Source organism: Kryptolebias marmoratus, linkage group LG15 (assembly GCF_001649575.2).
Source record: "Kryptolebias marmoratus isolate JLee-2015 linkage group LG15, ASM164957v2, whole genome shotgun sequence".
Classification (NCBI taxonomy): domain Eukaryota; kingdom Metazoa; phylum Chordata; class Actinopteri; order Cyprinodontiformes; family Rivulidae; genus Kryptolebias; species Kryptolebias marmoratus.
Genome location: NC_051444.1, coordinates 27,387,649 through 27,411,539, shown reverse-complemented (window position 1 = coordinate 27,411,539; position 23,891 = coordinate 27,387,649). Strand labels below are relative to the sequence as shown.

The 23,891-nt window shown below is 42.1% G+C and overlaps 2 protein-coding genes across 13 annotated transcripts in view; one reads left to right on the top strand and one right to left on the bottom strand.

The window, feature by feature from the left end:
• The window catches only part of nav2a (neuron navigator 2a), a 228,525-nt gene extending 211,270 nt beyond the window's left edge, over window positions 1-17,255 (top strand). For all 11 annotated transcript variants that reach the window (XM_037980061.1, XM_037980062.1, XM_017426754.3 and 8 more), the window contains 19 exons: window positions 1,405-1,457; window positions 3,245-3,268; window positions 3,633-3,707; window positions 5,598-5,681; window positions 5,797-5,920; window positions 6,072-6,262; window positions 8,227-8,399; window positions 8,506-8,659; window positions 8,938-9,124; window positions 10,405-10,505; window positions 10,590-10,685; window positions 10,848-11,022; window positions 11,406-11,641; window positions 11,887-12,038; window positions 12,830-12,901; window positions 13,017-13,213; window positions 13,317-13,435; window positions 14,151-14,351; window positions 14,493-17,255. In XM_037980061.1, the coding sequence (XP_037835989.1) occupies window positions 1,405-1,457; window positions 3,245-3,268; window positions 3,633-3,707; window positions 5,598-5,681; window positions 5,797-5,920; window positions 6,072-6,262; window positions 8,227-8,399; window positions 8,506-8,659; window positions 8,938-9,124; window positions 10,405-10,505; window positions 10,590-10,685; window positions 10,848-11,022; window positions 11,406-11,641; window positions 11,887-12,038; window positions 12,830-12,901; window positions 13,017-13,213; window positions 13,317-13,435; window positions 14,151-14,351; window positions 14,493-14,618 (2,540 nt within the window). In that variant the 3' untranslated portion in view covers window positions 14,619-17,255. The remainder of the gene's footprint in view (window positions 1-1,404; window positions 1,458-3,244; window positions 3,269-3,632; window positions 3,708-5,597; window positions 5,682-5,796; window positions 5,921-6,071; window positions 6,263-8,226; window positions 8,400-8,505; window positions 8,660-8,937; window positions 9,125-10,404; window positions 10,506-10,589; window positions 10,686-10,847; window positions 11,023-11,405; window positions 11,642-11,886; window positions 12,039-12,829; window positions 12,902-13,016; window positions 13,214-13,316; window positions 13,436-14,150; window positions 14,352-14,492) is intronic.
• A 378-nt stretch (window positions 17,256-17,633) lies between these two features.
• Window positions 17,634-20,496, bottom strand: dbx1a (developing brain homeobox 1a). Of its 2 annotated transcripts, none has more exons than XM_017426736.3 (4): window positions 20,046-20,496; window positions 19,834-19,938; window positions 18,171-18,373; window positions 17,634-18,040 (listed from the first exon to the last, which is right to left on the bottom strand). In XM_017426736.3, the coding sequence occupies exons 1-4, from the start codon at window positions 20,410-20,412 to the stop codon at window positions 17,753-17,755; spliced, it is 963 nt and encodes a 320-aa protein (XP_017282225.1). In that variant the 5' UTR covers window positions 20,413-20,496; the 3' UTR covers window positions 17,634-17,752. The 2 variants fall into 2 exon arrangements, with proteins under 2 accessions (XP_017282225.1, XP_017282226.1); XM_017426737.3 differs by having other exon boundaries at window positions 19,834-19,935.
• Window positions 20,497-23,891: the final 3,395 nt, after the last annotated feature.

Genomic DNA, 23,891 nt, shown 5'->3' with positions numbered 1-23,891 from the left:
CCCTGTATGATTGACAGGACAAAGGCCACATCATCCGTCCAACACTTTGTTGGACCTGTCCTTGATGAGAGAAACAGCACTATTCTCTGTCACTTTATCCACATCATACCTTCACATGTTCAGCCTCTTTGTACCGGGACATGTCCTATACACCTAAGGCATCCACATCAGGTGTCCAAAAAGTTTGGGGTTTTTTTTGGTTGATTTTTTTTTTCTGCAGAGGAGCAGCGATTCTACTCTAAGCTCAATGAATGACTGAACTTCTCACTATAGAGTTTTTGTTCTTTCTCATTAAACCAAGTGACCTACCCCCCCACCCCCACCCCCACCCCTATAGCCCTGAACAGAATGAAGTGGAGACTGAATATGGATAAAAGGATAAATCACTGGATGGGATTATTGCCCAGTATTACATTTTTGCTCTCAGATATCCTTCTCAAAATCCCAAATTGGACATTTGGACATAAAAAGAGCATTCTGTTAATGAAATAGTTCCACACTTTGCTGTTTTTGGCTCTTACAATAATAATTTTAAACAGGCATTCCTTGAAAAAAATACGCATCGCTTGCCATATTGCATGCCAAAGTGTTAAACAAAGATATTTTTTAGGCGCTCAGAGTATGTACTGCAAATGAGTCTCAGCTACTATCACACTAAATTTTAGTTCAATATGTGTAAAACTGACTGAGTTATGGCTATTTTTGCGTTCGCTATGGTTTATCAGCTGAGGCGGCCATCCCTAACTGGGCTGAATTCAAAACTTAATGAGTTGTAGATGTGAAACCAATGATTACTTTCTGGGAGTTTAAATAAAATCCAATCCAGTGGTTCATGAGACATTTTGCTAACAGACAGGAAATGACATTATCGCTCACCTTTTTAGGTGGCGGGCGATAATGATTGCATGTAAAATTATCTTATCAAATGACCTCCACAGAATGCTAAATTAAACATTCTTCTGTCGTGTGGCTTCCAGCAAACCTTTCTGTCTAGACTAAACTGAGATAAAAGTGACTCTTCTGTTAACTAGCGTCTGCTCCTTCTGAGCCAAATAAATGAATTCTTTGCGGATCAGCCCGACCTCTCGGCGTGGTTGATGACATCACACCGCTGATCTTTCCTAATCTGCTCCCAGGCAGGAAACAGAGCGAGCGTTGTTTCCCCGTGTCTGATGTGTGATTAGCGGCTGAGTCATTAGCAGAGTAGGGCTCAGGTTGGCATTAGTTGCGCCACAGTTGAGCTGTAACCGGGAGGAGTTTTATCTTTATGATCACAGAGCTGGAGTCATCACATTCAGGAGTTGGAGGTGGGGTGTGTGTGGGAGGTCTGTTTATGATCACTTCAATGTGTATCCTGACAATTTTTCTAATCCTAACATTTACTTGTAATTTTTCTCCCTACAGTTCATGGATCATCCCTGTCTCTGGTCTCCAGCACTTCTTCCATTTATTCCACGGTGAGTTTAAAAACCATATGAAAGCTTGAGATTTCACTCTTTCTACTTGAATCCAGCAGGAATGTGTGTTTTGTCCACTAGTGGGGAGTGACAAATTCATTTTTCAGCTGATAAAACTCCACAAAGATTGAACTTTCTTTTTTTTTCTCCTGTAGCCCGTTAATTAAAACAAGTTCATCACTTTGCCATTACACTGCTAAGATCGTTTATGAGTAAAAAGTTTTAAGCTACAGATACATTTTTGTCTGAATCCTCTCATAATACAAAATGAATTACAACAGGAATAAAAAGAAAAGCAGCAGGGATTTCTCACCTCACAGTCAAGTGGAAACCAGAGAAACTCGTTTGTGTGTGGTTTGTGTCCAGCTATTTGACTCAAACTCTCCATGTGGAAAAGATCTGGTTGTTTTGACTCAAACGGGACACAGCCCACATGTGTAAAACTGTAGCTTATTGGAGCTCAGTGCTTCACAGTGAAGCTCCTCCTCTCTCTGGGCCAGTTCGCTCACCTGAGCAGGTGCAGTGCAGAAACTCCCAGACACTGTTTGGTCCTCGGAGCTAAGGAGTCACGGGCTGGAAGTCAGAGCAGGAAAAGCAGTGGAGGCAAAATGATGGCGACTTTATCGCTGACAGGAACAACCATCACGTCCTGGCAACAAACGGTAGGAATTAGAAGCAGCAGCTCTGAAGGATGTTGGAGTTGTTTTAGGTGTTTTAGATTTCCTGTGTTAACTGATTTATTGATGATTCTTAAACGACATCAAAAGTAGATCTGCTTTGTGGCTGAAAATCAGTTCCAGATATTCCACATCAGCTGTGTTTAATTTGTCTTCTCTCAAACAGTTTTTCTTGTTTTGTTTTTTTTATTGCCATTGTTTTAAAGCTACCTACAATTTAAACAAGTTTAACTGAAATAACTTTATTTGTGAGGAGCTGGTCTACGTTTCTCCACCAGCGTGAGATATCTCTGTGTTTTGGGTGCGTCTCCAAAGCAGACGGCTGTGTTTGTGTTTCTAGGATTCAGCCGGTTGTGTCTGTGTGTGATTGGGTGTGCAGATCCTGTGTGGACAGATGCCACCTTGTAAACCACATTTCCACTGTGCAGATGTGCTTAACACACTGTTGCACTGTAGGCTTACGAAACCTGTTTCAGTACTTAATGGCTGGTAGGTGGAACCACACGAAAAATCATTAATTATGAGCCGTTTGGCTCTGTTGGTTCTGTCACAAAGCGAGCTGATGGTTCAGGTTCAGGTCCTCAGTTGCGAGACAGGAAGGACAAGCAGCTTTAAATCAATTATAAATGTAGTCTCAAACAGATTCAATATGCTCACGTCTCACCAAAAACAAATGCTAAGAAAAACATTTTAATTTTACATGTAAATGTGGGTGTTGCACATTACACTGTTTTGATCCACAGCAGCGGGGTGTGTTGTGTTCGTGCGAGCGTTTGTTTTGCATGCGCTCCCTCTGTATGTGTATTTGCCTCCCTGTCCTTTTTTTTTGCTTTTGTTCCACGTAAGGCCGCTGAGGACAATGAGGCTCTCACACACAGTTAAATGCCTCCAGGAGGAGATCTCTGCTTCCCAGACATACTACACCAGACAATATCCTCCACAGTTTATAAAGCTCGTCTCCACGGAGCTCATACATCAGAGAGGAGTCCGGACATGTGCACGCTGACCTGCGGCACATTGAACAACTCTCTCTCTTTTTTTTATTAAGGCATTTTAGAATCCTGTCAGTGTATCGCCTAATGGTTTTCTCCACTTTTGTTTGTTTTGCAGAATGAGGAGAAGTCTCAGTCAGAGGTAAGCATCAACACGCCCCACAGCACTTCCGTCTTTGATTTTCAACATGCAGGGGTCGGACTTGTTGAAACACGGACATGTTTTCACAGTTGTATCCAGTTACATGTATAGCTGTATTGTGACTGCCCCTGTAATAGGCTCTTTTTACACTCTGAGCACCTGTGCACACCTGTATGTGCTATTTAATGCTTCTGCAGCATTTCACTCTTTCACCTGAACAGATCAGAGCTCAAATCTGGGAGCCTCCCTCGTTTGTTGCTACAGTCTTTTCCTTGATGCGTTTGGCATTGCGTGCTCTGACAGACAGTCTTTATGCGTTTGGGTTTTTGATGTGGTTTTTTTTTTTTGTTACTTGCGCATACAGATCCGAAAGCTGCGCCGGGAGCTGGATGCCTCCCAGGAAAAGGTTTCTGCCCTCACGACACAACTGAGTGCCAATGTAAGTAAACATGCACTTTGTTGGACTGCGAGATTCTCACAAAGCATTCAAAACATGTACACCACATCCTTCCTGTACTTGACATGCCACGATTTATATCATTATGCCACTAGTGTAGACAATTTACTGTATTAAATATATCTGTTTCACCTCTTAGACCCTTCTTTTGTTAATCCAAAATAGATGAACCAAACAAACCATACAATTCAGCAGTCTCGTTTTTACTAGAGTCAGACTCTGGTTTAAAAAAAATAAATAAAAGCATATGCTTGTACATTTTGTGTCTGTCACGCACTTGAATGTTTTTCAAGCGGTGGAGATCTTTAATCTCGAAAGGTATAATTTTGCAACTGGCATAACCTGCAGAAAAATCTCTTAAAGCATCTCCAGACACGATCGTTTCTGTCAGCCTCCCTTCTGCGCCTCGCAAGTCTCGCCAGGCTCTGCCTGTAATCGGCAGCCTCAGCGTGCGCACGCTGGTGGTTTTTACTGTGGATTAAAGATATGGAACGAAGGCCAAGGTGTTAGATTACAGCAGATACTCGAGTCCCAGATGGAGATTGAAGATTTCCAGCAAACGATGCCTGCATACAACGAGGAGTGGTGCAAGAGCTGAAATAATAATAATTAAAAAAACACTGATAAAAAAAAAAACCAGAAGGTAGGATTGAAGCTGGGAGATTTGTTTAAACATTTAATAGCATAACACAAACAGACAGATGATGAATTATTTTGAAAGCACCTTGACGCCACAGAGGCGGAGAATCTAAGAACATCATCTTCTGCATAAGACAGTATGAATCCCCTCATCAGTAATGTTCACACACACTTCTGCAAGCAGACTGTAGTCGAGTCTCACCTGCACGTTCAAACCAACACACTGAGCAGGGTCTCCTTATAATCAAATTATTTTCTAATCATTTTTGTGTGTTATCATTTAAATTTCTTCTTTTTTTTAGGTTCTTGACTATCTGTTCAGTTTGTTTTCATCTAATTTCATGTTATTGTCTTGTATCATTTCAGTTAAACCCTTGACTGTTTCAGATTAAATGTGTAATATCTTTGACTGTGTTTATCCTTAAATAAAGAATGACTTCAGCTTATAGGACTGTTTTTTTACTATCTAACAGTTTGAGTTCAGCGACGTGTAATGTGACCAACAACAGATGATCGTATATTGCAGGACGTTCTGCTGTGCAGTTGTTTGGGTTTCCTTATGTTTATTCCTTGATATAAGGCTACTTTGAAGTCATGTTTGGGTTTTGGTCCCAAGGTTGAAGCAGTTATGTCAACAGCTCCTGAACTGTCTCCTCTCATTCAGCCATTCAGGTGGTGTGGGCTGTCCCTTTAGTCAAGGGCGCTGCTGATTCCCATTGTTTTCCTTCCCTCATACCCTGCTCAGTCTCCAGTCACACTCATTTGGACATCTCCGGACTAGTTATTACCTTCAGTTCCACTGTCAACAAACAAACTTTCAGCTTATTTTGTGCACACCATAAGTTAGCCGTATTCCTGCAGTTAACGACACAAAGAACTGGTTCAACTTAAACGTCAGTCCTTCCTCAAACAGCCATCAGAGGGCGAAAGTAAGAGTTAATCCAGGTTTGCTTCTTCTCACTGAGAACAGCTCTTACAGGTTTTTTTTTTTTTTTTTTTTTTTGGGGGGGGACTCTCTTTGTTGGGATTTTAGCATTTGTTTACTAAGTATCGAATATCAAACCTTGCAGGTGAAATTTGATTAAAACCTGTTGAGCAGCTATTTGACAGGAGATAAAATTCTGGAACTTCTACATTTCCTTGCGTTTTTTAACGCACGCGTTGTTGTGCTTCTTATCTCGTTACAAACATACAGTGCATCACATGTGTAAGGGACTTTTTCTTTTCCCACAGGCTCACCTGGTGGCAGCGTTTGAACAGAGTCTGGGCAACATGACCATCAGACTAAAGAGTCTCACTTTGACGGCAGAACAGAAGGTGAAAACGGCTCCTCGTGTCTTATAGCAATCCACTGGGCCCAATTCATGCTGGACAATGAAAACATCTGCAGCTGGTTGGCCAGGTTTAACACTCTGTCATGTTCCCTGTGAAGGACTCCGAGCTGAACGAACTGAGGAAGACCATCGAACTGCTGAAGAAGCAGAATGCTGTCGCTCAGGCTGCCATCAACGGAGTCATTAACACCCCTGAACTCGTGCCTAAAGGGGACCGAGCAGGTACAAACAAACAATCCTACCGCTGCCTGCAAATTTATTTGTTTTGGAGGATTTGTCAAAATGTACTGTTGGAATCCGTAGAAATCAGAACAGCTGAAACCTAGTATTAAAAAAAGCACTTCAATAACTTATCTACCCTGTCTGTTCTAAGATGGCAGTAACAGCGCTCTTCAGCAGCAGCAGCAGAATCAGCAGCCTCAGAATCAGCAGCCAGACCTGCGCATCAGGCGGCAGCACTCCTCCGACAGCGTCAGCAGTGTCGCCAGCGCAACCAGCCACTCCAGTGTGGGCTCCAACATGGACGCTGATGCCAAAAACAAGAAGAAGAACAAAAAGAACTGGGTAAGGGGCTGAAAACTGTAGCACTATACATTTAAATCTGCGTGCTGGCGTACGAACAAGCAGCAAGTCAGGATGTTTACATTTTTCATTTCCTCTGAACAATTTTATCTGTCGGTGTCACATATTTGCATTTCTCCCATTTAGCCAGCTTTTACAGGCGATAAGGTGAACACCAAGGACTTTGTTCCACTAGCTTGTAGAAAACAAATGACAGATTTGATTTGGTTTTTTGCAGATCAAAAAGTTGAATTTATTCAGACAAAAACTGGGTTTAATTGTCATGTACATTTTTGCAAAGTAACCAAATCAATGCCTGCTAGAAAGTATCTAGTCCTTAGGGTAGCTCTTCTTTTTACTAATAAACATAAAAAAACACATACTTTACCTCAACACATTAACTTTTCTTATGTTATTAGAAGACATTTTCATGCACCAGAGGACAAGTCTTAGATGATGATGTATGCAACTTTTTCTTTCTTTTAGACTAAAGCTGTCATTCCCTTGTGTTTGGTAGTTTCATATCACTGTGTCATACTGAAAAAGGAGCTCTGCTCAAGTAACACAAAGAACACAAATATTGACCCTCGTGTGTAAATGTATTTGGATGTACACCCAGCTGTCAGTGTTCCTGTAGATGAAACCCCACAGGAGGCTTCTTCCTGCAGGCGCTGCTCGCACATTGTGTGCGTAATGTGGAGTGTATAGGGGCTGTATTAGTTGGATAGTATCTAATATATCAAAGATCCTTCATTTCATGGTGGTTGGGTTGTAGAATTACCTCACAGCTGCCTGGAAGTCAAATCAGCTCTAGACTCGTAGGGGCCTCTAGTTTAATCCTTGTCCCTCTGTAACACATTAACACACCCAAGCCCATATGAACATGTGCTGTTTTGTCTCCCTGTCTTCCTTTGCTTCACTTCCTATGGCAGGTCTATGAGGTAAGAGTGGTAAGCTGTGTGAAATGAAAGAACCAAAAGAAGTCTAACCCCACCCCTGCACCTGTTATAGGTTACTAACCTCAGTTTTTTTCTTCCCCTTCCACTGTTTTATCTGCCACCGTAGTGTCTTTCCTTTCCAACACTGCTTCCCTGAAAACTGCTCTTATGACACTTGAGCTTGCTCGCCGAAGAACAGCTTTAAGAAAATTGCCATCTAAAAGCTGCTGAGAAAGATTTTGATGGGTCTTACCTAAATAATGCAAGATTTTTTATGGACAAAACAATTGTGCCTTATGAAGAAAACAATTTAAGAAAGTGTGGGAAAGGTCAAAGATTTTACTGAATAATGGTGTTGCACAAACCTGCTTCATATGTATTTTAAACTTTGATTCAAAAATGCCTATTTTGCTGAGTGTGCTGCATTTTCACTAGCTTTATGATCATTTACCAACAATCAAAATCTCACAAAAATCTTTTTTGTGCTAAACGTTATTTTACTAAAGTAATCATTTTTTTCTTACAGATGTTTCATAGTTGCTTGAAGTGGAAAAGAAAGAAAGACAAATAGCTAAACCATTAAGTAAATTTGGTCGTTAATTTTGCTATACTTTTAACTTTTTAAATATATAAATAGTAAAGTCTGAATATACTTGTGTGCTGAGACAATTTTCTTTAGCTGTTCTATGAGAACAAGTTAATTTTGAAATTATAAGGTTGATTTGGACCAAATGTGCAGACTTGCTCTCTTTTTCAAAGATAAACAGACAAACTTTACAAATAATATAAAAAAGGGGCACATGGGCTAAAAATAAACCAAACACATTGCACTTGTTTGTGCGAAGAGCTGAAGCTCCAAGTTCGTCATAAGACAGTCTACCCATAATTCCCTTTCTCCCTTCACTTTTTCTGCAGCAGTTTTTTGACACTTGCCCGGCACACCTTCTTCCTTTTCCTCTCAGCCACCTTTAGCATCACTTTTAGCATTCCTTTCTTACCATCGTCTTTGTCTTTTTTTTTGTTTTGCAGTTGCGAAGCTCTTTCAAACAAGCGTTCACCAAGAAGAAATCTCCCAAATCGGCCTCCTCTCATTCAGACATCGAGGAGATGACAGACTCATCGCTGCCATCCTCTCCCAAACTGCCACACAATGGCACTTCAGCCACCAGCCACCTGCTCAGAAACACACACTCCAACACACTGTGAGTTTCTGCTGTAATACACCTCCTTTAATGGTCCCAGCCCACCAACCTGTAAACTCTCAAAGGAAGTCTCTGAGTTGTTTTGTTCCTGCCTTTGTGTGCCCAGGCTGTCTGAGTGTTTGGACAGCGAGGCAGAGACGGTGATGCAGCTGCGCAGTGAACTCAGAGAGAAGGAGATGAAGCTGACTGATATCCGCCTGGAGGCTCTCAGCTCTGCACATCAGCTGGACCAGCTCCGAGAGGCCATGAACCGCATGCAGGTGTGCAAAAGCCTGACAACACAGAAGAGAGTTTCACATCAGTCTCAGATTGTAGATAATAGAGAATCAGATGAATAGAAATCATCTTCAGCTGAAACTTTGATTTCTGGCTTGATGTCGCGTAAACAAGAGGGAAGGAATTCCAGGAACTAGTAGACACTTTAGGACAGATATTCTAGTTGCCTTGGAGGAATATAATATAATTTAAGTACCAAGTGCAAGGAGAAGTGATCTAAACATGTTTTATGACTGACCTGAGCTGCTTGTGTGTTTGACAGGTGGAGATTGAGAAGCTGAAAGCAGAGAATGATCGTCTGAAGGTGGAGAGTCAGGGCAGCAGGACCGGCTCCCAGGTGTCTATCTCGTGTTCACCTCCCCCTCACACACAGAGCCACACTCCAGGGCCCGGCCCGGGACTGTCTCAGCACAGCCTCAACCTCACCACCAGCGAGTCTACCAGCCTGGGTAAGACACAACAGGTCCCATCAGAATAACGCCCGTGTCATGAATGTGACGAACACAAAATAATCAACTGGCATGACTCAAATGTTTTGTACAAACTTGTTAGCATTCTTACCAATGCTTAGAAACACCTGAATGGCTGTTTAAGTGCATGGCTTTTAATTAAGCCTGACACTTCCTCCTCTATCATCCACGTATTCACTTTCCTTATTTTTAGCCACACTCTGCATAGTATGCAGTCATTAAACGATCGGTACAAGGACTAAACTGGAAAACCAACACAATTTTTTTTTTAAAACTTTGAAAAACATTTAAAAAAAACCTGACTCTTTGGATGGAAAACATAACTATTTAAAATCACTTGCAGAGTACTGTATAAACCAATCAAGTTAAGTCAAGTTAAGTCAAGAATATGAGAACGTTACTCTGACCGCCACTGTAGTGTCTCAAAAAGTCTCAGATGTTTCCTAATGAATGTTTATAAAACTTTAAAGTGGAAAAATGAGCTTAAAACTCAACTCTTCATCATCAGTTCCTGTAGTCCACACGTGTCAAACTCAAGGCCCGCGGGCCAGATCCGGCCCTCTGTAATATTTCATCTGGCCCCCAAGAGAACGTTTAGATTTCATCAGGTCGGGCCCTCTAGTCTGGGACAGATCAAGTCTCTGATTCTTATTTTGCTTAAAAAACAAACTGAGCTTAATTGATAAAGTTTTTTCTTGACTGTGACTTAGAAGCCAACAACATATAGTTTTATTTTTATGTATGATCAGGTTTTGTTGATGGCTTTTTAAAAAAAATCTGTTTTAATGTTAAAAAATTCACTTAAAAGCTGAGTGAGGCGTAAGAAATGACTGCTAATGATGTGCTTTTTGAAGTTTGATCTATTTGTCTGTGTTCATTAAAGTATGCTTGCTCTAAATTCTGTATAATCTGTAACTGGGAAAAGGTCATTGATATTTCTTTATGAATGATTTGACATAATACATCTACAACCAAGGTTAATTTATGTAATTTTTTAAAAATATTGATCGTGAATGGCCCTTGGCTAGGATCAAATTTTTAATTTTGGTCCCCTTGCATCACTGGGTTTGCCACCCCTGCTCTAGTCCCTCCTGTGACTTTAGTTCTGTAAGTTACAGCACAGATCTCTCACTTTCACTGTGCAGTATCAGCTCTTTACAAAATGTGTCTCCAGGCAAGCCTCTGAATTTAACATTTTCTTTTTCAAACATTACATAGGAAAGAGCGAAATGGTGACGAATGGTTTGTTTTCCTGTCAGACATGCTGCTGGACGACACGGGTGGAGAAGGCGGGATGAGGAAGGAGGGGCGACACGTGAAGATTGTTGTTAGTCTGGATGAGGACGGCAAGTGGGAGGAGGTAGGTCCAGCGTATTTTATTGGAAAGTGTGGTGTTGTATACGTGGGTGTTTCAGTTTCCAAAACCTGTTGTTTTCTTTTACAGGAGGGCCAGCTTCGTCACTTTCTGATCGGTTGCATTGGTGTGAGTGGTAAAACTAAGTGGGACGTGTTGGATGGAGTGGTCCGACGCCTTTTCAAGGTAAACAAATGCAACACAAAATGAGCTATAATATACTGCGTCTCATTTAATTTACTATCATTAAAATTACTAAAACGTTAAACGTTTCTTAAACGTTACAGGGAGGAACAGGCTTGCATTCGTTTCAGAAGCTTTTTAAAACTCAAGCTGTATCTGTTGCAGGAGTACATTACTCACGTGGACCCGGTGAGCCACCTGGGTCTGAGCACAGACAGCGTGCAGGGTTACAACATTGGAGAAATCCATCGGCCCAGCAGCCCCAGCACCGCCAGCACGCCCGAACTGCTGCCCTGCGGCTACCTGGTGGGAGACAACACCATCAACATCCAGCTGAAAGGTACGAGAGCCTCCGCATGTCAACGCTGCAGATAACTGGACTGTTCAGATTTAGACAAGCATTTTAGAATGAAACTCAGTGAATCGAGTGACCTTTTCTGCATCTTTTGCTGATCAGAAAACCGATTTACTGGTGATTTTGGTTCTTTAAATTTTGGACTATTGGATGAACACGTAAAGTATCTTTTTTCAACTTTAAATTTATTCAACATATTCAACATAATTATGTTAAAACTTACGTTTAAGTCCCGTTAACAGATATCAAACGGCACATTGATTAGTTGATTGGGACAGGGCTATTACCAAAAACTTAAAACAGACCTCAGGGCATTTGTAAACTCATTACATGATTTAAAAAAATACAAAATGTTTGTTTGTGTCTAGGTGCAAACAGTGAAAACGTGGACTCTCTGGTGTTTGACACCTTGATCCCGAAGCCGATGCTGCAGCGCTACATCTCCCTGCTTAAGGAGCACAGACGGGTCATCCTCTCAGGCCCGAGCGGTACAGGAAAGACCTACCTGGCCAATCAGCTGTCTCAACACTTGCTGCAGCTCGAGGGCCGACCCTTGACCCCAAATGCTGTTGTCACTTTCAACGTGGACCACAAGTCCAGCAAAGTAAATACACACAGCTTCTGTAATCTGTTTGCTTTCATCTACCTTAAAATGTGTTTTTTTAAGTCCTGAAACATTCCTGTTCAGTATAATTGGATTCAAATGTAATTTTTGTAAAACTACACTGTTCTGGTTACAGTAAATATTTAAGGATAGTGTCTTTGAAGAACTGATCGTGTCAGCTTTATGAAGGAGACTGTGGTGTTTAACCAGTTTGAAGGTAAATGAAACACCATCTGTGTCTCCAGGAGCTCCGGCAGTACTTGTCAGGTCTGGCGCAGCAGTGCAGCGGGGTGTCAGGAGAAGAGAGCCCTCTGGTGGTCATTCTGGACAACCTCCATCACGTCAGCTCCCTGGGAGAGATCTTCAATGGGCTTTTCAACTGTAACTACCAGCACTGGTCAGTTCACACACGTCCTTCTGCAACGTCTCTCAGAAACACTGTTTCAAACTGGTTTAAAGTAACTCGTATTACCAATGCAACCTTTAGGATTATAGGTCTTCCCAAACCCAATTTAGCAGAACTAACCAATAAGGCTATAACATGCATTTCTCTCCCAATAGCTTAATGCGATTGCATTTGTTAAATTGTTACCGGGCTATGAAAATTTCCACTCTGGGGATAATAAAGTCTAAAGTGTAAAAATACACTTTTTCAAATAAATTTAGATGAATGCATTTATCATTATTTTTTTTATAAAAAATGAAAATGAAAAATATGTATTTTCTTATGTACATTATAGACTTTTTGACTCAAACTTACCTTTTTAATCAATTAAAAAGTCATAGCAAACTGAATCAAAGGCAACTGAACTTCTCTTGTTTTTCAGAGACATTTCATTTATCATATGAGAATTTCGTTTCAGTTCAAAACTAAAAGGTGCAGTGTTTTAGCAGGAATAATGTTGTTGATGCCTTTTGGCTTTGAACTGAGAATGCTCCTTGGATAAAAACCAAAACCTTTTGGAGAAACACAAAAAAGTCCAGTTGCCTTTGATTTAGTTATGCTTACCCTGCTGTGTGTGACTGGCAAGCTCCACCAACATACTGTATTATTCAGAGTTACACACTTTCTAAATGTAAACAAGAGTCCAGTCAGTAACTTTTTAAATTTTACATTTTTATGCAATATGTTCAGTGATTTAAGGTCCTCGTGTTGCTTCAAGAGTTCTGTTTTTCTCATTTTTTTAGCCCTTACATTATCGGCACCATGAGCCAAGCCACTTCATCAGCCCCTAATCTGCAGCTTCACCACAACTTCAGGTAAACTCCTACTGACCACCTTCTCCCACTTCAAACAGCTTCTTATATGGGAATACTTCTCTTTTTTTTATTTTTTGATTTTCAACACTGAGAGACCTGTATGTTCTCCAAAAAGGTGGGTTCTATGTGCCAACCACATGGAGCCGGTAAAAGGATTCCTCGGCCGCTACCTGAGGAGGAAGCTGATTGAGATGGAGATTGGCAGCCGAACTCGCAGCACGGAGCTGGTAAAGATCATTGACTGGGTGCCACGGGTTTGGCACCACCTCAACCGATTCCTGGAGACCCACAGCTCCTCCGATGTCACCATCGGTGAGGAAACGTTACACCAGAGAAGAGAAATTTTAAACCTTCACAAAACATATTTGCAAAATAAGACTTTTTTTTTTTTACCTCTTGGCTCTGTAACATGCAGGACCTCGTCTCTTTCTGTCATGTCCCATGGACGTGGAGGGATCCAGGGTTTGGTTCACCGATCTCTGGAATTACTCCATCATCCCCTACATGCTTGAGGCTGTACGCGAGGGACTGCAGGTAACAAAAGCACATAGTTGGTAGATTTATTTGAAGATTTGAATTTGGGGTTGTCACAAAAAACAAGTGATTCAATTTTAGCGGTGAGCCGGATCTTACAATATTTTATTGATCTTATGGCCTTGGCGAAGGTTTGCACTCTCAGAGTGCTTCTAGTTGGTTTGTATTTTGATGTGACATATTTCGTAACGTGCAGGTTATCAGTGAGGGGAAGGGGGAGCTGAAAAGACAGAGGTCAAAGAAGAAACTGCCCTTTTTCTGACGCTTCTAATAAATTTACTTGAAAACTAACAGCTACTTAAAAAGTTGATTATTCTGATTTTAGTCGCTCATTTTTTCCCACTTAAATCAAGTGCAACAGCACAAGATCTGTCTAAACGAAAGGTTTTTGTTTTCTTATAGTTGTTGATTTCATAAAAACAAAAAAAAAAGTTTTTTTCTGTTCAGACATAATATTCTTTTGCAGCAACCCAATACTGCAGTTGTATTTTAATGATAGGAGGATATTTAGAGACAGTTTTCTTTTATTGATAACTACTTTTCTGTTTTCTTCTTATCTGTAATTTTTACCTTTACCATATACACATCTCAGCCTAGTTTGTATGCATTAAAAAAGTAAATGGAGACTAATTTTAAGGCAACATTTTAGATGTTTATTTCAAATTCTCTTAGATAAAACCAAGGCACGTTCTGACTTTTTTTTTTTTCTCTGCAGCTGTACGGCCGCAGGGCAGCATGGGAGGATCCAGCAGCCTGGGTGATTGACACCTACCCCTGGTCATCATTTCCACCCCCAGGTGACTGGCCCCCCCTGCTGCAGCTCCGCCCTGAGGACGTGGGCTTCGATGGCTACTCCGCACCAAGAGAAGGGGCCAGGAAGGAGCTGCCTCAGAGTGACAGTGACGCAGACCCACTGGTGAGTCAAACAAACACACCCTCCCCGGGAAATGCTAATTTAACACTGAAGCAGTGAAACAGATTTGTTACATTGCATTGTAAGCTCAGCGCACACCTCCTCAGAGTTGTAAAACCTTCTCACACTCGTTTCTGCCAACAGATGAATATGCTGATGCGCCTGAAAGAAGCGGCGACGTCATCGAGCCCACAGAGCTATGACAGCGACTCCAACAGCAACAGTCACCATGACGACATCTTGGACTCGTCACTCGAGTCAACTTTGTGATACTTTCAAAACATTTTTTTTTTAAAGAACATTTTAAACAGTTTTCATGGTGAGAATTTTGAACATACAATTTTTTGGCCACAATATGTAGCCACCTTGATTTGGGTGCAGGTAACCCAAATATTTAGGAAGAAAAAAAAACTGCATTTCAGTAAGAGAGTAACAAAAGTTTCTAGAGCACTGCCTTTTATTTCCTTCACCACTGTGGCCCGTGGCTCCTTTATCGGGAACCTAACGTCTATTTCAGACAGACAATAGAAGCACACAGCCTGTCCATGTTGGTGAGGCATCATCACCAGTCATTGGTTTACTTAAACACCAGCCAGGTGTTTTTCATCCTCCAATGAGCTGCAGAGTCCATCACCTCAGCATGAAGTTCTCCTTTCTGCACAGCTGCAGGGCTTCATAGCGGCCTGCAGGTGGCGACACAGTCACGTTTTCTGGTGCATCAGTAAACACGAGCAACCACCTGCTACAGGATGGATGAGTGGATGGATGAACATCCAACCTTCACAGCTCAGTTTGCCTGACTGTCTGTGGATAAACTGAGCTAAAGTGAATGTTTGGGGCCATCAGCGATCAGTTGTCATTTCCAAAAACATCCGTGTACGATTCTAAAATCGGCAAACGTGTCAAAGTCAACATTTTTCAGTTAATAGACTGGTCCAAGTTCCTACCAGTTACATCTGAAGGATATTTAGACAAAAGCTGAGTTTCTGTTTGTATATTGTAGCAAAACTGCCACCATATTTTGTGATGAAATTCCAACAGCTCTAACTAATGAGTACTCAGTTGCCATAGTTTTTACATAACCTCTGGGTTTTCCTGTTCACGTTTAACATTAGGTGCCCTGAAATGGCATTTGTTGTGACCTCGGGCTGTAGAAATCAAACTGTGGGCTTAATACTTGTGGGTGAGATCGCTTTTATATACCTTTTATTTCATGAGCTGATAAATTACTCAACCTGGTACTTTCAGGTTCAGCAAATGCCTCCTGAGGTCTTCACTGCGAAGGAGGTTTAGCATATCCAGATTATCTTTGGGTGATCTGGTTTAACTAGCTCTCACAATGGAAATCACACCTAATGATACTACAAAGCTTGTTATTAACTTAGAACTTAACACAAGTTTTCTGACATGGGATATGTGTATGTTCACGTAAAAACAAACACATCAGATCTATTTTGGAAAAGTACATGTAAAACTAATTTTAAATAAGAACAAAATCTACCTAATAAAGCTTTATATGAAGGAAATGGTACTGATTGATAGATTAGCATTCACTTTGGTGAAGTTTATCCTTTCAACCTTTTCATAAAATTTACCAAACAACGTCTCTACAAACTTCCACTGTCTTTGACTCATTAAGAGATCTTTTTGGCCCACGCAGGCTGTTGTAGCACAATTCTCCTTTTGGTGCTGGACTTAATCTAACAACCATTGCCTTACTCTTTTCTACCAGATTATGTGCATTAGCTGATAATTCGTTTATATGGCTGTAAGCGTAACAGGGCTCAGAGTCGGCTCTCCTCGAAGCCACCGCAGTGGTCGAGGACCGCCGATGACCTCTCATATCAATCACCCGTGCCGCCGGGTTGAAAAGATGTGAATGAGAAGCGGTGCTTTTGTTTTCTTTGTCTTTCTTTTTTCTTTTGCATGAGTGACCCGATGTTAAGAAGACTGTAAATATTTTGAACTGCTTGAATGAGGGGGGAAAAGAAAGAAAAGAAAAAAAAAAACTTAGATGTGTTTTGGTGCTTGAAATCAGAACCCTTTTGTGGGTTAACTGGGTGAGGAAAGTAAAAGATGTTGCTTTTATATCTCATCTTTTATTTCTGCTTTGCTACACTTATATTTTGATTGTGTGAACAAAGGTTATAACACGTTGAACCAGTTCAGTGGAAACTAATTTTAAAGCTGCTTTGTTAATAATATAATTCAGAGTTATAAAGGTACATGTGATTAAATGATAATGAAAGTGGTTTGACATTTATGTAACTTTAAAGTTAAGGTACTCCTTCTTTTCTTTAAGCCTTCGAGCCTTTCGTCAGAAAAGGGCAGGTAGATGTTTAAAGCCAGAGAAAAGTGGTCCTTTGCTTTCAATGTTTTTCCTCACTGATCCTATGCAACCTTCATTCTGGTCTAAAAGTTCAAGCTGAATGTGCAGTTTTCAGCAAGGTTTAAATATGTTTTGCATGGCACCAAATTCGTCATCCGCGCGTGTTTTTGTTTCTTCGACGCTCTCCTGCTTCGGCCTTTTCAAGCACAAAGAGTGATTCTGTCCGTCTGTGGAAAGCCTGCTCCAGGAGGTGTGAATGTTGTTTGAAGCATTTGACTGATCTGTTCATTTGTTACTCACAAACTCAACGAATGTTTAGCTTTCATAGCCATGTACATTTTTTTATATGTAACATAACTGTAAATTGTTTGATTGTCTTGCAGGATTTTTATGACTTTTTCTAGCCGATTTGGTACAATACTTGAATATGAGGTATTTTGTGTAAAGTCTCTTGACATCAGAGGAAATGATGCGGTTTGTAATGTGTCTGTCCATCCAGGGCTCGGAGAATTGAATCTGATATCACTGTACTAGTCTTAAGTTATTGTGATTCAATAAATTTATTATTTATGACTGAATTTTCTTCACTGTTAATATGTTAAAACAACCACACATACTTCACTAGAATTTTTTTTACATTTTATTTGGTGTTTGTACAAAAAGTTGAGATATACATTTATACAGCACATAATACTTATAAAACAAATCCATATAAATTAAAGAGATAACTACTTTTTTTCATAAACAGCTTTTTCGATATTGAGGCTAAATCAACTTAATATTCTTGGCATTAAATTTCCATACAAACTTGTACAAAATACTGTACATTTGAGCAAAGCTGTGCAAAACAGCAAACTGTGTCTCTGAAGAAGAACCCGCCCAGCGCACAGCACCATGAGGCTACAAACCTTTTTTTTTTTTTGTATTTTTATTATTTTTTAATATTTTAGGTTGGGACTTTAGTGCGTTCTTGTATCAGAGAGCAGCTTTTTTACAAAATCTGATCACAGTCACGTGAAAACAACGTGCAGATAATAAATCTAGATTCTTTTTAAAAGGAAAGAAAAAAAATAAATTATGATACTGTTATTTCTTCGTCGTCTGACTCTGAGAAATCCGAGTGCTTACTGGAAAGAGAAGGGGAAGAAATGCTACACCCCGTCGCCCTCATCCTCTCTCTTCCGAACTCCTCTTCCTCCTCCTCGTCGTCCTCGGCGGAGGACTTCTTGCCCACGTCGCTGAGGTCCGGGTGTGGGTTGGCTTTGGTGGGAAGCGTCTGTTCCCGACATCCACCGGATGACAGCAGCTCTCGTTCCTTGGAGTTCCTCCACTTCATCCGCCGGTTCTGAAACCAGATTTTCACCTGCAGGCGGGGGAGAGGACGGTGAGTGGAAGGGTTCTGAGTGGGGCGCGACTGAACGCGCAACGGTGCCTTTACGCACAAATTACGCACGACAGATGTGGCATTTAGAGAACGATGGAAGGAGTTTTACCTGTGAGTCTTTGAGGCCCAGCTTAGAGGCCAGTTTCTTCCGGTCGGGCTTGCTGATGTATTTCTGTTTTTGGAACATTTTCTCCAAGGCTTTGCGCTGCACGTCGGAGAACACCGCCCTCCTTAGCATCCCTCTGCGGGGCTTTCCTCTGGCGGCCAGAGGCCACGAGAAAGTCCCGGGGATGGGGACAACGGAGGAAGATGCTGCCAAGCAAACAAAGTTGAGAATTATTTTTTTTAAATCAATAATATCCAAAGTAACGAGACAACGATTTAAGCCAAAACTGCATGGGCTTTAAAGCCGCTTAGATATAGAGTTTTCTCATTTTAAACTGAGCAATAACGTCTCAGTTTTGAGTGAAATGGCACGAGGTGACTAATTAGCACATTGGCCGGTCCTCAGCCGCATTGGTATGGTAAAGAGGTAGCGAGCCCTTAAAGGAACCCTGTGAGGGCGGACAGAGGAGTTAATAAACCGTGAACGGTAATTGTGTAGTAATGAACTAACGCAGAAAAGACTCTGGACAGGCGGCGAAGGCCATATATTACTGCAACAAAAGGAGATTTACACTTTCAAACTAAACACAACTGCATACCAGAATACTGATGCCCGGCGGGGGGAGTGAGCAGGAGAGGGGAATGGGGCATTCCCCCCCCCCCCCCCCTCCTTGCCCTCAAATCATTTTCATTAAATGAACACGAAAAGCTATTCAGGACGCTGGAGTTGTTTTGTTGAGGCTTTCAGCTGAGCTCATGAAAAGACTCCATCCCCATTATGATTTGTGTGAATGAAAGCCCGGACTAGCGACTTTATAGACTTTTCTAAGGGATTATTCTTTATTTCAACTCGTTCATTGGCTTGGTTAGAGAATACAGGAACGTTTAGGGCACAGAACAGAGATTGGGGAGTCGGGGAGGAGGAGGGGGGTGTCAGTGGTATCCATATCCTACAGGCCATGCAGGACGCGGAGGGGAAACAGTCTTTTCCCAGGTGGGACTGTGACAGTTTACTTTTGGGCCCCACGGAGCAGGACGCCTCACCTCCCTGCGGTGTGCTGACTGGACTTCCTGGTCACTGTAGCTGCTCTGTGGCCGCAGCGGAATCAGGAACAACGACGCACTATGTGGTCTTGTGAGAATATTGAAAACTCTCAATAGCGCCTAATAGGGAAATTAGTGCATGACTGGTTCACGCCTTTGGCCCGCCTGGTAAAAGTCACTCTCCTGGGTGTGTGGGTGGTTCACCCGGTGGGAGCTGACCACATTGGTCACGGTGCTGGGGGGCTTTGTTGCCGTCAGAGCGGCCCGGTGGTCCCCCTCCCTCCCCAGGCCCTGTGGGAAAAACGGAGGGCCGGGGAAATGCCAAAACGCCCCCAATGGGAAGCAGGGGGACTATAACTCGCTACCCCGCCTCAAATTTAGAGCGTGACGATTTGGGATAATTGGTTAATTAGGGGGTGGGTGGGATGGCCCTGGCAGGGGCCAGAGCCAGCGGTCCCCATTAATAAGACAGTGATTTCTTCTTTTCTGGCTATTTGGCCCCTTTCTTCTTGTATTTCAGTTAAAATATATGACAGGAGTGGCAGTGGTTTACATTTAAATGCAATTAGCTCAGACAGAATTCCAAAGACCGTGAAGATGGAGGCCATCAGAGCTGCACCCACCTGGTAAATAAGGTGTTCTGAATATGGGGTGAAAGGTTCCGTCAAAGCAGGGGACGGGGAAGGTCTTGGACTGCAGGCTGTGGACTGCAGGCGGAGGAGATGCTGCTGGGGGGGACATGACAAATGTTCAGGTAAGTCCTGGACGAGGAGAGAAAACAAGCAACAAGCAAACTGGTCACAGTGAAACCAAATAAAGTGACGTCAGCACTCACCAGTCTTGGGTGACGGTGCGAGGATGGCGCTCACTCCGAATTTGAGAAAACTTGGATCCTTGCTGCTCGGCACCGAGGTTTTGGGCGAGCAGGACTCGCGCGTCACCGCGGAGGTGGCCGCCGCGCCCCCGCCGGGCGCTCCGCTGAAGGACAAGGTGGTGGTGACGGGGGGCAGGGAGGCGCTGGCCAGCGGGACTGTTCGGTTTATGAACGTGGCGGGCCGACTTATCCGCAGCAGGTCCTCCACCAGGAAGCTGGAGTGGCTCTGGAAGGCGGCGGGTAGAGTCTGATGCAGCGGCAGAGAGGCGGCGGGCCGGTACAGCCCCGGGTAGAGGGCAGGAGGCGCGAGGACACTTGGGATCATCATTGTCCCAGCTTTAAGAAAAGGGGGGGAAAAAAACTGAAATATTTCCGTGCGTCAGCTGAGAGGGCGTCAGTCGTGTGTATAACTGCTAACTGCTCTGGCTGCCTCACTCTGGGGAGAAGAGTTTTATAGTAACCTGCCCCCCACCCCCGGCTCTTTTCAACAATGGAGCTCTGCAAAGTTCTCCACATGGGTCGCTTTCATGCTGCATCCCCCGGCCCGCTGATTGGCCGGAGGACGCAATTTATGATTGCATTAGACTTCATAAGCAAGCAGCAGACAATGTAAAGAACACAAAAGAGACCCAGTCATCAGTTTTGCATGTTGATCACTTTTCTTCCAATTTGTTGTCTTTGGTGAAAGCAAACCGCCTAATGAATGAGCTTTACATTTAAGCGTCATAGTAAAACTTTTAAGCGATTTCTTTTAATTACTGCTCTCAAGCATGATTTTAAAATATATTTTAATATATGCTGAACTTCTTTTTTTTGCGCTATCCCGGAACGATTCTTAGAAAAACAAATAAAAGCAAAAACTACTTTGAAAGTGAACACGCAGGTAAAACCGACGAACCAACAAATCCTCCACGGGCCCCGCAGAAGCTCGCATGTAAATGAGTTTTAGGGTTTCATGGGATTCTCAACACTCAATCTGGCCTTCGTCATGGAATAATGTCTTAAAGGGATTTCTGCTATCAAAACGCTTTAACAGATGTGTTAAATATCACTCTCTTTGCGCACAGCCGCAGCTCGGAGCGCACATGGAGAAAGTGTGCGGCCCGCACCGTGCACTCCTGATCCTGTTAACCATGAACTAACTGTCACCCTCAGCTGCGAGGGACCCCCCCCCTTCCTCCTCCTTTAGCCCCCAGCCTTTCTCCTCTGTCCCACCGTCGCCTTCAAAAAGAATAATAAAAAAAGAGCTTTATTTCTATAGACTGTTTTGTTCTGCTGTTTTAACCGAGTGAATAAAAGTGCATCTGTGATTTGATTTAAAACGCAGAGCGGACACTGAGACCCCCACATAAAACTCTTATTACAGCAGCTTGGAGCCTGATAGTCGTGTTCTGTCAGCTTTGCCCCCCAATAAAACCCGTTAAAGCAGAGTAATCAGGTGAAAACGCGTTACGGAGCCGAAAAAGTGAAGGGTGGGGGGAGAGAGAGAGAGAGAGAGAGAGAGAGAGACGGAGAGAGAGAAAGTCAAACTGATGCGTGTTTAAACCGCAATTTGAACAAGAAGAACTAATTTTAAAAAGCCTATAGAAAAAAAAACTTAAATGTTTTTAATTTATTTTCTGTTCTAATGTTGCGGCCTGTAAGTTAATTGCTTTTACAAAATAAATCTTTCATAACAACAATCTCAATGAGCAACAAATATATACATTTAAATACAGATGAACATTATGACTTTATTTAAATTGGTATTTTTGATTAAGCCTGTGTGCTTTATTCATGAAGTTCCTGCTTGACGTAAACCGCTTGTTTTGCGACATTGGATCATGTAAATAAAGCAATAAACTCCTCCATCAGACTAATATGAATGTGGCCGCAGTCCGATCATTAAACGGGAACGCCTCCGTGAAATGCTCCTCGGCTCCTCGGAGTCAGCGGCCATCAGAAGCGCGTCGCCTTTCCGCGCGCAGGGACGCAGCGACACCTTCAATGAGTAACGAGACCTTCAAAGCTTTTTTTTTATTATTTTTTATGAGCCTATATTCCTTTACTCGGCTGCCCGAAATCCCCCCTCCCTTTGTGAGCGGTAAGCAGATGGTTAGCAGGAAGCAGGGGCTGCTCTGGCTGACCGAGACTAATTTCTACGAGCTTTGCAAGCTTGCCACGTCCCCCCCCCCCCCNCCAGCTCCTTTACCAGGCCGAGGAAAAAGAAGAACAAAAACAGCTGGCTGCGGCTCAGTTAAAGACGTCTTTAAAGTATCACCATTTAAAAAAACAAACATCAATCCCCTTGTTGGTCATCACTTTCACATGACAATCATATGAGAATCCGAGCGTCTTTATCACCAGGTCAGACAGAAATTATTATTATTCAGCCTGATTGTAACTGATGCGCAGAGCAAATCATTTTAAATGATCAATTAATAATATTGATGTATATATTTACTTTTCCTAATATTCATACCGATAATATCCCCATAAGGATCATCTTTCACTGAGGCTGTAGACATGCCAGCAGGATTATAAAGGTGAAACCGTCATAATCATAAAACAGCTCCAGCCAGGTGTTATTATTATTATTATTATTATTATTATTATTATTATTATTATTATTATTATTATTATGTGCGTAATTTTACTACTCGGACTCGAAAAATGACATTCAGCCCAGGAATTTAACCCTGAGCATTTTCTTTCCCATTTACCTCTGAACTTGGGAGGGATGGTTCTGAAGCAGCTCATTGTAATATTATTATTTTTTGTTGTTGTTGTTTTTTTTTTTAGTCCGAAATTTGCAGGATTGTTCAAGACTTCCACCAGTGCCCGAAACCAGTTTACTAACCAGATGAACTTAACCATTGTCTTGGCTCTCTTTCTGCTTCGTTAAGTGAAAGGGGACTGAGTAAATATGTTATCCATGCATGAGAGCCTCTGAATGGACCGTCTCATTGTGCCGCGGCTCCGACAGGTGGTTGACTGTTTATTATTCCCTCATTATTTATCAGTGACGTGGGCGCATCAAGGGAAGGGAACTCCCCGTCCTTTCACTTCACCGGGAGGAACAGATTGCGCTGCTGGTTGCAGCCTTGTGTGTGACACCGGTCACCAGTCCACCCAGCTCAGCCCCGCCGCAGCCATTCAGCCCGCACCCAGCTCCTGCGGGGTTTGGCAAATGGATTGGTTTGGTTAACAAAAAAAAAAAAAACATCCCGCCGATTGGCCTTTTTCTGGCACATTACCAGTGTGCTAAACATTTCCATTTCACATTGTCTGACCTATAGGCTAGAATGATCTCAGCACACATTTCAGTGTGTTATGTTAAAATGCATCACCTAATTCTGGAAAGAGTTGAGATGTGTAGCCTAGAACTTAAATAAAAACAAAATGCAACAATTTGCTAATCTCATAAACCCCCATTTTATTCACAATGAAACACAGTTTAAACAAAAAAAAAAACTAAATTTTTTAATGGAAAAAACAAAGTAATTTTGAAGTTTATGGTTGCAGTCCACCTGAGCAAAATGAGACAGGGGCGACGCAAGTAACACAAATAAATCGCTGGAGGAGCATTTTGCAACTCATTAGGTTAATTGGCAACAGGTTGGTAAAAAGTACAGGGTATAAAACAACCATTTCAGAGAGGCAGAATTACTCGAGTAAAGATGGGCAGACATTTGCTAGTCTGCAAAAAACTGTCAAAAATAGTGGAGCAATTTCAAAATAACTTTTCTCAGTGGAAAATTGGAAAGACTGGATATTCTATTAGTCACAGTTCATAATATCATAAAAAGACTACAACTATCCCTGTGC